The sequence below is a fragment of the Morone saxatilis genome, unplaced genomic scaffold (genome assembly GCF_004916995.1).
Source record: "Morone saxatilis isolate NCDOM2014 unplaced genomic scaffold, NCSU_SB_2.0 Contig0, whole genome shotgun sequence".
Lineage (NCBI taxonomy): Eukaryota > Metazoa > Chordata > Actinopteri > Moronidae > Morone > Morone saxatilis.
In genome coordinates, this window is record NW_023339650.1 from 16,942,730 (window position 1) to 16,956,147 (window position 13,418).

At 41.5% G+C, this 13,418-nt stretch overlaps 2 protein-coding genes across 2 annotated transcripts in view; both read left to right on the top strand.

Moving 5' to 3' along the window:
• Positions 1–1,670, top strand: part of cops9 (COP9 signalosome subunit 9) — a 5,177-nt gene extending 3,507 nt beyond the window's left edge. Inside the window, exon 3 of the mRNA XM_035657673.1 lies at positions 1,457–1,670. Coding sequence (XP_035513566.1) covers positions 1,457–1,494 — 38 coding nt within the window. The 3' untranslated portion in view covers positions 1,495–1,670. The remainder of the gene's footprint in view (positions 1–1,456) is intronic.
• Positions 1,671–3,741: 2,071 nt separating this feature from the next.
• Positions 3,742–11,477, top strand: and1 (actinodin1). Its single transcript, XM_035657685.1, has 6 exons — positions 3,742–5,081; positions 7,633–7,677; positions 8,079–8,224; positions 8,821–9,234; positions 9,685–9,933; positions 10,073–11,477. The coding sequence occupies exons 1-6, from the start codon at positions 5,009–5,011 to the stop codon at positions 11,102–11,104; spliced, it is 1,959 nt and encodes a 652-aa protein (XP_035513578.1). The 5' UTR covers positions 3,742–5,008; the 3' UTR covers positions 11,105–11,477.
• The last annotated feature ends 1,941 nt before the right edge of the window (positions 11,478–13,418 follow it).

The window sequence follows — 13,418 nt, forward strand, 5'->3', positions numbered from 1 at the left end:
GTGTGTGTGTGTGTGTGTCTTGAAGGAGAGTCTGGATCCAGCACAGAACTGGTTGCTACAAATAAATCACGCTTGGCAGAGACGCATCACAATTGGTGACCAAAGATAACAAGCAAATGACAGAAACAGTTATGTCAAACAAACTTACACATACAGTATATAAACGTTACGATTTGGCTGCCATCTTTCATCCGAGCATTTTTAGTAAACCCCCTCTTGATTAGAGTAAAACAAACACCCAGCAAGCAAACATTTTACGTGGAACTGTGAGCCACCTTGTTACCACGTCAGGTTTTTAGTGGAGCATCCAGCACAGTTGCTTCATTCTTTCACAGTGGACAATGTATGGGTTCGAATCACGCTATTGAGCCAAAAGCCAAAGAGTTCGCTCTGTAGTCACCCTCTGTGGACTCAACGTCCCGCCCACTGCATCTTATTGCTTACACGTATGGATCACGGATCAACTTTGTTTTCCGTTACATCAATATTCTTTAATAAGACCCCAATAGAGCAAAATGCCACAACACCTAGGAGTTGCCTTCAAGGTGATGAGCAGTTACTTTAGCTGACCACGTACCTCATTGGTGTGCCAGCACCGTCTGCCTGCTCCTACACATCCAAAGTGTGTGCTGTGTGTCAATAAACCGCACAGTGTTCCTATAAAGCCACCTGTAGCTACTGTATTTTGTCATCTGCTGTGCCATCTGTGAGGTAAAGTGGGACGGTCGCCACTGGGCTTGAAAAGACCCCCCAGTCCTGAGGGATGCAGCTATAAAGTACCATCATTTTCACACATTTCACAAGCTGCATATTCAAATTGTTGTGTCCAAAACCTGTCCACGGACAGCCGTCGATCAAGTGATCTATGAAATTGCTAATTGTTTCAGTGCTAATCAACAGAGCTTAGAGATGCAGTGTTTCTTTGCGTGGACATGCAAGGATGAAACTGTGGTGCTACAAGAGGAATCTGCCCTATAATAAAGAATATTTTTTCTATCTGTCTTTTTATTATTGTCTCGTGATGTGGAGAATTTCCTCAGGTACTGATGCATAAAGAAACGTTCTCTGATCAGTCTCTGTTGTCTTAAATAATTGTATTTATTTACAGTTCTGTTACCAGGAAGCAGACCACCCTCCCTACTAGCTTAGTTACACCCTGAGAAAGTCATAAAAAGGGGTGTTTAGTAATTTTTTACAACAGCTAAGTTGCCTTTATAAGAAATGCTAACATATGTGGATGCAGTTCCCATGTGTTTCACCAAGTACAAACAAAGTAAAAGAGTCCACGAATAAAACTGGCCACCAAACAGCATTTGAGAAGTTTAAACTGGTTTAAACAAGAATAAACATTATCTTTGTCTAGCATAATTAGCTGAGAATGTAGGAGTTCTGGGAAACATCTGGACTCAAATTTTCTCTTTTCTCTCCGTCTTGTATTCTCTCTTCCCCCCCGCAGACTTTGAGGATCTGTTCGACGACGACGACCTGCAGTGACGACAGCATCTGAACCCCGGTGTGTTTCTGTGAACGTGTACAGAAGAAAATGAAAACGGGCATATTCTGACCACAGGTTCTCTTATTTGTACAGCCCCTCCCCCCTTCTACATGTCACTCACCACTATACTGAAATAAAGTCTTTTTGTTTTTACAAAAAAAGAAAAAGAAAAGCTGTCTTGGTGAACCAGGTGTCTGTGAATTCTGAGAATCCCTCACATTCCGGCTTTAGAGAAAATTATGAGTATGGTTTTGGCATCGTCGTGTTTGAATCTGCTCCCGGCTCGATTGTAGGTTTGTGGGCTCTGCGAAACACCTGTTAGCAAACGTTAATTACATACGAGATACAGTGTTAACATGACCACTAAATGTTCAGTTGGGGCACGATGGGACAGGAAAAGGGGGCTGCAGAAAAATGTGGAAATGCTTAAAAATACAGAACAGATAAAGTGTTCTTGTTTAGGTGCAGACTCGGGCTGTAAATCGCTGTAAAATTTTCTCTTTTTTTCCCCCCTGAGATAATGCATGCCCACATAAACCAGCTGCACATGTAGGCTTAAAGCATAAGAAGAAAAATAGAAAATAGAACATTTTTTAAACTTACACAATGCTTACAGCTGTATTCATATTGCAGGATTGACTACAGAGACAGAAGGTGGGCTGGACAGGGCAGGTGATCACAGTCTAATCTGTAATAATACATCAGAATGTATTTGCAAGTTGAGATTATTAATACAAAATATAATTAAAGTAAATGGTTACTAAAGCTGTTAGATATTTCTCTCTGAAAGTAACCTGAAATTGAAATAGCCAAGTATAAGTACCTCAAAATTGTACATGAGTAAATTAACTTTCCTACATTGTGGAAGAACCTGACTGGTCTGCCCAGAGCTCTGACCTTGGTTTTAGAATAAGTGTAACATTGGTGTGTCCACATACTTTTGGCCATGGCATGTATCTTCTTTAAGCTACCCAGCAGTTTATACAGTACAGTAGTTATAGTCAGCTCCACCTTAGTGTACACAATAATACATCAAACATTATAATGCAATCATATAATAAATATTCTGAAAAGGGTCACTCTGCGTAAATAAATAAGTACTTCTTCCTTTGGTATGTCACGTAGATTTTGCTGCTAATACATTTGCAACTCTTAAGTAAAAGATCTGAACACTTTCACCACTGCACCAAACTGGGAAACCCATTTCTATTTTAGCCTCATGTTGTCAGGGTGTTAGGCCTTCCTTAAACTGCGGCCACAAGGTCGCCTAGATTGGTATGTAAATATGTGCTCTGTCACACTAATTCAACTTAAAGGGCCTAAAAACACACTTTCCCAACCAGCTTTGTACTACGAGTAACTGGTTCAAACATGAACACAGAAATATCTGAGAATAAGATTAAGAACATTTTTGGTTATATCACATGAAAGATTTCTGTCTTTGCTGTTTTCACTGATTGGAAGTAGACGGGGTTCTGGTGAAGCCAGCATAAAGCAGCATTAGCTGAGTTTTTCAGTGTTAAACTTTTGATATTGATATTATCCTCAAACCTTTTACATTTGTTGCTTATTTAGTCATATATATTTAATGTTTGATGGGGAAAAACAGATTTCCAGCCATGTTTTAAGGGGCTTTATGATTTCTCTTAATTGCAATTAAGGGACAGAACTGTAAAAAAAAAAAAAGCAGCCCCTGTATTACACAGAGTACAATGATGCAGTACAATGTGTCTCAGTGTACATAAAACAGGGAAATGGAGAAGTTTAGTCTCTGTGCTCAGAGGAACACTCGAATTAAGAGCCAGTGTTCACATGGTAGCCATTTTCCAAAATTCAATACATCCAAAACGAATAGAAAAATGTATCCTCTCTCTAAACTATACTTTAATAATGTTACGTTATGAAACGAAATTCATTTGGGGGCTAAATCTAAAAAAAAAAAAAAGCTGATATTTCTTTCTAAGTGCAAATCTCAATTCCTCCATAACCTAATACAACGTTCCCAGAAGAAGATCCTCATAAGACTACTGAGTGTCATAACAGAATTACAGGCTCAGATGTGCTGATATTGCATCACACATCGCAGGTATATGGCTGTTTCAGAGACTCACTGTATGTGTGTGTGTGTGTGTGTGTGTGTGTGTCTTAAAAACTGGCATGTCTGAACACAGTTAAACTGTAGAGGAGGAAACTGTAGATTATCAAATTCCTCATGTGTAGACCAGCTGTCCCTGTGTGTGTGTGTGTGCGTGCATGCATTCAGGTTTAGACAGAAGCTGTGGTTTGGCCCTCATTGAGGGTCTCTGAGAAGTTGCTTATGTGGCACCTCAGCTCCCCTTCATTATTTCCTGATGTTTTCTCTCCTCTGTCCCTTTGTGTCTTTTGTTTTTCTCATTTGGGAGTGAGTGTTGCATCCCCAAAAACAAAGATCCAGAGTCTGATTTCTAACCTTAAATGTGACTCATAGAATTAATGATTAATTAATAATCAGTCGTGAAGGAATAAAAAAAAAAACACCACTTGAGACAACTTCTCTTAACATCTCTCCACGTCCCCATCTCTGCTTCAAGCCCTCCCACCTTCTCTCTTTTCCTGTCTTTAATTACGGTGCCTCTGATTGGCTGAAACTTTCCGCAGGATCCGACCAATCAGGCATCTTGTTGAGGTGGCCCTTGACCCCCTCAGGTGGTCCCTGTGTGTGTGTTTTTCTGTGTGAGTGTTAATGAATACTTGGCGTGTGTGTTCGGTTTAAAACCGTGCCCGATTCCTTCGTCAGGGCAGTCTGTCAGAAGGGCCGCAGGGACAGGGCGCACCAGGAACCTCTGCCATACCCGCAAAAAAAACACACACACCAACACACTTAGTGTTTGAGCCCAGGTGGACTGAGTCATCCGGCCTGTGAGGCTTCATTTGAGTCCACATCTGGATCCGGCAAGACAGCCACGCCGATAAGCTAACCACAGGTAAGAGAGTGGTGATTCTGCACTTCTTATGTTTGTTTTAGGTACTTGCCAGGGATTCAAGTTCAGGTTGAAGTCAAGGGTGACTGCTGAGGAACACCTGGTTCTGGTTTAATGATGACAAACCAGTAGCTTCAGCCCAGCCAGGAGCCTTGTGGCAACATGTTTGTTTAAAGAGTTCACTTCCAAGCTGCAGGGGTCACTTCAGCAGCCTCTCCAGGTCTCAGGTTGTGACTGGAGTGAAAATTGAACACCTTCCACCACATTTATATGGTTTCTCTGCACTACTGATCACTCTCACAGGTAACTAAAACATGTTTTGGAACTCTTGGTCTGTTTCCGAATATGCACTTGTCTGGGGAATCAGTGAAACCAGCTATAATATCCTGGCATTTTTGGATATTACACTGGTGACAACTGGTGTCAAGCTAAAAATGATTTTATTTTAAGGCAGGAAAGTGATGAAATTAATGGAGCGGGAAGTTCTGGGAGTAAAGCATAATTTTTAAATGTCAGTGTGGTTGGTATTTGCAGGAGAGGAGGAGGTGAAGTCATGGCTGGAAGGAGGAGAACCAGTTTCTCCGGCGTGTTCGTCACAACTCTGCTGGCTGTGATGCTGCTGCCTGGTGAGTACACAGTCCTCATCTTGACTGTTTCTATGGTATATGCTATGTATATACATGGCTTTCATGGTTCACTAAAACTGTCTAAGCTGTGAAGAAGTACTCTGATCTTTTACTTCAGTACAAGTTGTACTGCAGGGTAAGTTAGAAGTGCAGAAAAAGGGCCCCTGTGAGTGTTACTGTTGTAGAGACGGAGCTAATTTTTGGTACTTTATGTACTGGTAGTTTAATATTTTCATTATTTATTCAATTAACTGAACAAACCCCAAAGATACTCAGTTTACTATGATATAAAATAGAAAAAATACATTTTTCTTTATTTGACTTCAGCAGTAAAACAATCTGCAACAATTTTGATAATCTAATAATATGAATCATTTCAAACATTAATAAGATCATCATGTGTTTTGTATCTTCAGTTGTAAAGTAATTAGAGCTGTCAGATAAATGTAGTAGAGTAGAGGTGTAAAGCAGCACGAAATAGAAATAATACAAAAAAAGTTGTTGCTCGCATTTCTTGATCCAAAATGGGGGTTTCACTGATTTATAATACTGAATGAACGGATGGAGAGAGAGTGGATCATTAAATGAGTAATATTCTAAATGACAGCACTGTACTAGTCAAGTATCATCCGTCCTGATTATACAGAGATGCGTAGTTGAAAATGGTCATAATTAGAAGCTTTTACATCGCAATCCCACAATGATTGTAAGCCTTGAATGAGCTTATGCAATGGTTTTTTTAATAAAAAGCTCAATTTAGCATATGAGCATGCAGTAATTTCACATAATTCAAAATGAAAAATGGTTAGCGATAATCATGATGTTGATTGAGCTATTCATACCACAGTATTCATGTTAAAATTAGTTTTCTGTCTCCTTTTTAAAGCAGCAAGCCTCTTACATCAGTAAAAGTACAGTAAAGTGTTGGAAGGAAAACGTACTTAAAGCATCAAAAATGTAAAAGTACTCATTAGTTTAGGTGTCTGTTATATAATTCGATTTTTATTACACTTTATGTTGCAGCAGCTCATAATAAAGGAAATTCGTTCTGCTTTATTTACAGTCGGCTACTTTAATTTGTTTCATATATCTTCAAATTAACTATGGTTCTCAAATAAAAGTAGTGAAGTTAAAGAGTACAATATTTTCCTTGGACATAGAGAAGAAGTATAAAGTAGTATAAAATGCAAATAAAGTAAAGTACAAGTGCTTATTCCCCCTCCTGTGTCACCACAAAATTATTTGCTTAACATTCATATTTTATCTCTTGTTTTGCAGTTTTGTTCCTCATAATAAATACATTCTCCTTGAGTTATAGCTTCACAATCTGTATTTCAAGGTTCTCTCTGTTAAGGTTAAGGGTTAGTTGGACTGCGAAGGGTTTTTGTCCTTCACCAGTTCATGGACACAGACCTATGTCACCGAGTCCCTGTAACTCACTCTGCTTCATATATATCATAATGTGGCTCTCTAACACAACCCGTGGTGTTCAGATATCATCTATAATGCTTCACCATCAAGACAGGTTGCTCCTCCACCACCTGTTTCAGTTTTCTCTCGACATGATTGGCATATTTACAGTGTGACAAGGTCTCATCTTTCTTTTAAAAATGGTTTTTAAAATTGCCCCGTGTGATGGTTAAAAGGGGAAAAAAAGAGAGCTGAAGGAGGAGGGGTTTCTTTCATCATTTCTGCTCCTGTAAAAAATTAGTACCTGTCAGCATCACCTCCTCCTCTGCTCACTTAAAGCTCTGCCGTTTCCAGATGTGCCAGCCAGTGTTTTTTACAGGCTCATAAAAAACAATACAGCGGATACACTGAGACGGCATCATTTTGCCCACCCTCCTCCTCCTTCTTCATACTGCTTCATCACCTTGGGTCACCTTCACTTCTTGCAAATTCATGCCTCTGCTTGTTACCCTTCATCTGTGACCTTACTACAGTGCGCATCATGTCTTCCTGATTACTCCATCAAAGCTCATCAAAACTGTTTTTTTTTTTAAATCAGGAGATTGATGTTTTTCCACTTCCGATACGCGTCACATAACCCTGAATTATCCCCTCTGGATCTCTCTTTCAAACCTGTCTGTTCCCTTTCTTATTCATCCTCCTCTTCCCCTTCCTCTCCTTCTGTAAGGCATTAACACCTTTTCCCTGTGGAGATGAAAGAAACCTGAAGCAGAGCTGAATCCGCTGTTTCCGTCAGCTGCATGGGGTCAAACAGTGCACATATGTACACATAAGACACACGCACACACACACAAGTGCACATGCAGCTCTTTGAAAAATCAGCATGGGGTTTGATGTTACAGGCTCACCTATAAAATCTACAAAGAGGTGCAGTCGCCAGCGCTTGAGGCAGAGCCAATTACCCCTGTCCTATTTAATGAATAATATCTTCCTGTATGTGTTTGAGGTTTAATGTCATATTAGACACATTTAAAAGTCTGAATAGAAACAGTAAGCAATTTCCAGAGCTTAATCTTAACTTCTGTAACTTCTGGATCTTCTGGATTTTACATCTGTTTTTGCTTTTCTCTGTTTTGTGCAGCATTCTTGTCTGCTGGACCGATTGTGCAGAAGCCCAAAGGAGATGGTAAATATGTGATTTTTCATCTTAGCATACTAAAACATTAGTGATTGTTGATAGAAAGACCTCAGTGGCCATTTGCCGTGATTGAAAGACCATATAAGTTGTTGAAAAATGAGTCCATGAAAGTACTGTTTGATTAAAAAGTAGCACCCAAATTCATCACCAACCTCACCTCGCTTCAATGTTGCATCCACACCTAACCCTGTGATTGATGTAATGTGATATAGCTGTAAAAACAATTACGACTTAATGATGTCTAACCCCCGAATATAACAGGTTTAAGGCCTTGGATATCTCATTATAAACTTTAAAAGTCATGAGTAAGTCCTTGAATTTTATGTCCAAGTAAGTACAGAAGCCTTGGGATCAGCAGTGCCTTTGTGTTTTTAATTTTCCGGCCTCAGCGGGAGAAAGTATCCAGGAGAGAGCGGTTTCTGCAGAGTCACACAGGAGGTTGATCCGCAACCGCAGGAACATCAGCTGGTACAAACAGCACTCTGACTTCTGGGGATGGTACAAGTACTTCACCGACAGCGGCAACGCGGAAGCAGTAAGTAGACTATGTAACGCACCCACAAAATCAGCCATTATCTTTCTTCTTTCTACATTTATTACTTTGTCTAATGAAAGCATTAAAGTGACAGTGGATTCCAATAATGGAATTTCATAGGTTTTAATGCTGCTCTGATCAATATTTTTATATAACAGGTCAGATAATTATGTGTAATGAGAATGCAGGGCACAATGAAGTGAAAAAATGACCCAACTTAAAAGTAGTTTATAGATACCTGAGAGTAGACTTATGCCTTTTACTGCCCTTTGCAGTAAAGGATGCTACTTTTCAGGAACCGACTTACCTTTGTCTATTGACTTTAACCCAGGAATATTTGTGTCTGAAAGTATCCCTATTAGGGGGCAAACACCCCAACCACCTCCACCAATAAGCAGAGGCAGCCTGTAAGTAGCCTGAGAGGTGAAACCAAAGGCAAAAAACATCTGAAGCACTCAACCCACCACTCACTCCTGCTCATTAAGCTTATTGCTCTGAGAAGGCTTTTGCACCCCCATCCGCAGTAGAAATTGTATACTTGCCCCCAAGAGTTGGTACTTGGTGGTAACACAACCAATATTCCCCCCCTGCCTCAGGTTCAGGAGATGGATCGCATCTACCTGGCCTACCTCCAGAACAAGAACCGCGCTGAGGGACGTCGCTCCTACAAGGCCTACTTGCGCCACCTGGGGGAAGTGTACAAGTCCTGTGCCGATTCTGATGACCCCAACTGCGTGGCTTCTTACACCAGCAGGCCCAAACCTAAACCAGAGCCCCCCAAACCTGCACCAGTGAAAACCTGTGACCCCACCAAGGACCCCTATTGCCTGTATGCTGCTTTGGTCCAGGGAAAGAGCCCTTACCTGCCCTTGGTGCTCCCAGCTGCCACCCTTGCCCCAGCACCAGTGAAGGCACCAGCTCCTCTTTACGTCCGCTCTGCTGCTCCAGCCAAGGACCCACAGTCAGGCTATTACTACTACGCTCAATCTGCAGTGCCTTTCCTTTCCAAGGTACGCTTTCAGACAGTGTTTGTGTTATACTGGAATTCACTGAAGATTTTAGTCTAAAAAATACCTAAAATATATAATATTAAGAGGAATTTTGTATTTTATTATATTTCAACAATTTACCTAACCCTATGCTATTGCGGTGTGTGGAGATCTTACCTAAAAGCCACAATGTGTAGCATTTTTAGAAGTTTTTTTTGACTTTTCTGACCCCTTGTGGTAGTCATTGTACACTATGGCAGTGTCCCTCATCCTGTCGATCCCATCTGTGCAGTTAGGTGTAGTTTTCAGCCTTAAATTTTTCATATTCCCAATTATACCCAAAACATATATAACATCTTTAAATTCTGATGTATGACATAAAACAAATGTCCACAAAATGTTCTCAAACTGAAAGTACATTGGATTCTTAATATCAAGGTAACATGTCTGCCCTTGTTTCTAATGCTTCAGGAGCAGAAGACCGAGCTGCTGCGTATCTGCCCTTCTGACGATGTGGAGTGTCTGCAGTACCACCTGAGAGCGGCCTACGGGTATTCACCCTCTGCTGGACCTCTGCCTTCCTATGCTCACCTCGGCTGTGACCCCAAGAATGACCCCACCTGCAAACCCAAACTGGTGCAGAAAGCCCCTTCTGGTCTCTACCTGCAGTACCCCAACTGTGATCCACGGGATCCCCGTTGTGCCTATGCTGCCTCCCTTGTGGTATGCTTTATTGTTATTGTGATAGATTTGTTCAAATTCACTTTAACAGATTTCAACTGCTTTAACATGTTTTCATTTGCACCTATGCCTTGATTATCATAACTTATGGTGTTGCTACTGTCATGTGTTCCTCCAGGCGCCCCGTGCCCCTAACCCCCCTGCCCCTGCTGGCCCTGGATCCTGCAACCCTCTTTTTGAAGAAGGCTGCAACCCTCTTTCCGCCACCAAGTTTGCTACTCCCCCTGAGGCATACAAAAATGAGGAGCAAGATGAGGCTGCTGCCATTCGTGCTGCCCCTCCTCCTGCTGAGCAGAACAACGACCCCTATGCAATGTTTAGGGATGCTTATGCTAATGCTAACGCTAACAGAGTTATGGATCCCTATGCTATGTACCGCCAGGCTAGCGCCCCAGCCTCTCCTCCGGCTAATGACCCATATGCCACCCTGCGCCGATTCATGTCCCAGGCCCACGGGAGTGACCCATATGCTCCCCGCATGGAGGCTGCTCCAGAGTCTAACCCCAACGATCCTTTCTCTGCTATTCGTGAGGCTGCGGCCGCCATGCATCGTCATGGTCCTCCTACCCCGAGGCAGCAGTACCCTTTTTCCAATTCCAATTATGGAAATGAAGAGCCTCCCCGTGAGGAGCACCACCCTCTGGGCCCACCAGGTAAAACAAAGGAGGGCTACGACTGTTTCATCGGCTACGATCGTGAATGCTACCCCGTGAAGCCCAATAATCCACGATCTGGAGTTCACCGCCGCATCCCCTATCCTGCCGAAGCCTACGAGCCCCACCTGAACGCTGACGGCACCCGAAATGGAGTCATGGAGCCTGAAAACCCACACTGTGACCCCGAACACGACCCCAACTGCCGCCTGCGTCGCTACGAGCCCGAGCAAACCCACGCCGAGGCCCACCCTGAGCAATACGGCGAGGAGGACCACAACCAGAGGGCAGCAGAGAGCGAGCAGCATCAACAGCAGGAGGAACAGGACCAGTACGAGGCGGAGCCCTACCAGAGCGGCCAGGAGGAGCCTCACATGCCCTACCAGCCACTCTCACAAGGTATGCCCAGCCTCCAGGACATACTGAGGCGCTATGGAGACCAGTTCCCTGAGCAGGGTGATCACAGAGCCTATGCAGATGATTACCGCAAGAAATAAACAAGCTAACACACACATGCATGCAGATGGACATGAATACACAGTCCCGTGCGTTCTTGTAGCTTAGCCCTTGACCACCTCACCGCACGCAGTATTTCCTACCTGGACCAGATATGGGACTCGAGAGAAGTCTATGGACCCAATGAGTACATGCATGTACATCCACACATAGCTTCCAGCTGTAGGAGCACGCTCAGAAAGCCGAGGGTGTTCCAGCAATGTTTTCTTCTCTTTAGCTGCTTTAGACCTGTTGCTTTGGCCTATTGCTTTCCAGCTTCCACCTCCTCAAACCACTCGAATGTGTAATGACTCCTCAATGCTTTGCTTCTGTATCTATGCATCTCACATTTTTTTACTTGTTTGTTGCTTTTGATCAGTGATGGATTATGTAAAGATTTTTTTTTTCATTTTGAATGTTCTAATAAAAAGCTCTAGAAAGCTGTTTTTGTTGCTTTAATTTAATGAATCCAGACATTCAATTTAACTACACAGACAAAATGGACAAGTGGCCTCTGGGTCTGAAAAGCCAATGAAGTCCCTTAAACCTGCATCCTTTCTAAAGACCATAAGGAGGCAACCCCACTGGTTGCATAAATAAATATTATTGTATGGAGATCTGTTAGAAAATTACCCAACTTCTTACTTGACTTATTACTTCAGCAATGAGTGTCGGAAAGAGTTTATTGTCTCAATTGCTAGTAGACCCAGATATCCTGTATTATTGTATGGACCAAACTGCATAAATAATGGTGTAATAAACCACTAAGCATCAAAGCATAAAAAAAACTTCTTAGACTACTTCTGCAGTTCTATGTCTCAAATGTACAACCATATACTATTGAAGTTCAGGTTAGGAAATATTGCAAAATTGCCACCTTTCACCCTAAAGTAAGTCTTTTATTCAAGGGGATACATTTTGGGTGGAGCAGCACCTTAATAAATCTCTAGACTCTAAACCAAAGTCTAACTTTCCAAAGATCAACAGGAAAAATGGTAAAATAGATCGCCAATAGATCCTCCTAAATGTTACACACTGGACCTTTAAAAGGGTTTCTCTCTGCCCCTCTGCTCTTGTCTTACCCTCCTCTGACTTTTTGCCATGCTGGTTCTGGCTCTGCTCAAAATACACAGCACACAGCATGCTGGGGTATCACAGAGAGAAAAGGCCTGACTTTATTGATCCGAGAGCTCTCAGACACACCAACAGCATCAGCCATTTAGACATCCAGGGTGAAGCTCTTTTAGTGCTCAGACAGTTGCAGAAAAGTCCTGACTTTAGCCACTTTTAAAATAATTCACCGTCATTGTCATTGTCACTGTGGCTCCTTCAAGAGAGAGACTTAACTGGGAAACAAAAAACACAAAGAGATGGTGAAAGGGGATTGATTGGTTATTCTCGTTGTGTTTTACTTTAATCAGTAATGTAAATGGCAGCCTTCATATGTCTCTAGATTAGGTTTTATTTAAGCAACTTCTGAAGATGTTAAAACTGTAAAAGCTGTTTGGAAGACGTTAAAGCAGGATTAGGGAGCTGCATGTTCATTACATGACTTGATGTCACAGGAATTGGGCAGCTGCAAATTGATAAAAAAATAAAATAAAAAAGAAACATAAAAAAAAAGTAAAAAAGTAGAATAACAAGTTTTAGAGGTTATGTCTTCTGTTTCATTATCAGAGATGGATGTTGTGCAGTTCTGGAAATGCCAACCCAATCTTTAAGGTGGTTGAGATATAGACATTAAAAAATGTCAATTCTGACAGCAAATGACCTTCTAAAACAACTTAAGATAAAGAGTTTGAAAATAGCTCAAAGTTCCAAAGTCCTGGATAAGAAAAACAACCAGCTTTTCAGTTATGTAAGAAATACTCTTGAGACTCTTTAAGATATAGTGCTAAAGAATAATTACCTGTAAAAATAATGTTTATTGCAGAGGACATCCTGGGCTTTCTGGTGATAGATCAATTGATAGGCTAAGATGATGGGAACTTCCTCTTTCTTTCTTTTCAATATGGACAACATAAGAGCAAGCACATTTTATGGAAGAGGAGAAGTAAGTCCAATATTATTATCTGTTGTTGTTTTTTACTATGATAATCACATATGTTCTTGTTTATTAACATGTCAGGAATTACATATTTAGTTCTGAAAGCAGTTCACTACAGTTGACGTTCATAAAAGAACAAAAATAATTGGACACCAGGACCATCCCTATGTAATGACTCCACATTGTTGTAAGAGACTCCACATGCCAACACTCCAAGATCGTCACTCCTACATATATGTATCTGTCACACACACACACGAGACACACAC

Bases quoted from the DNA above. Each gene is read 5' to 3' on its own strand.
- and1 (XM_035657685.1), top strand. From the start codon at position 5,009: ATGGCTGGAAGGAGGAGAACCAGTTTCTCCGGCGTGTTCGTCACAACT. The intron at 7,678-8,078 runs GTAAATATGTGA...TTCCGGCCTCAG, and splicing joins GCAGAAGCCCAAAGGAGATG to CGGGAGAAAGTATCCAGGAG. The intron at 8,225-8,820 runs GTAAGTAGACTA...CCCCTGCCTCAG, and splicing joins ACAGCGGCAACGCGGAAGCA to GTTCAGGAGATGGATCGCAT.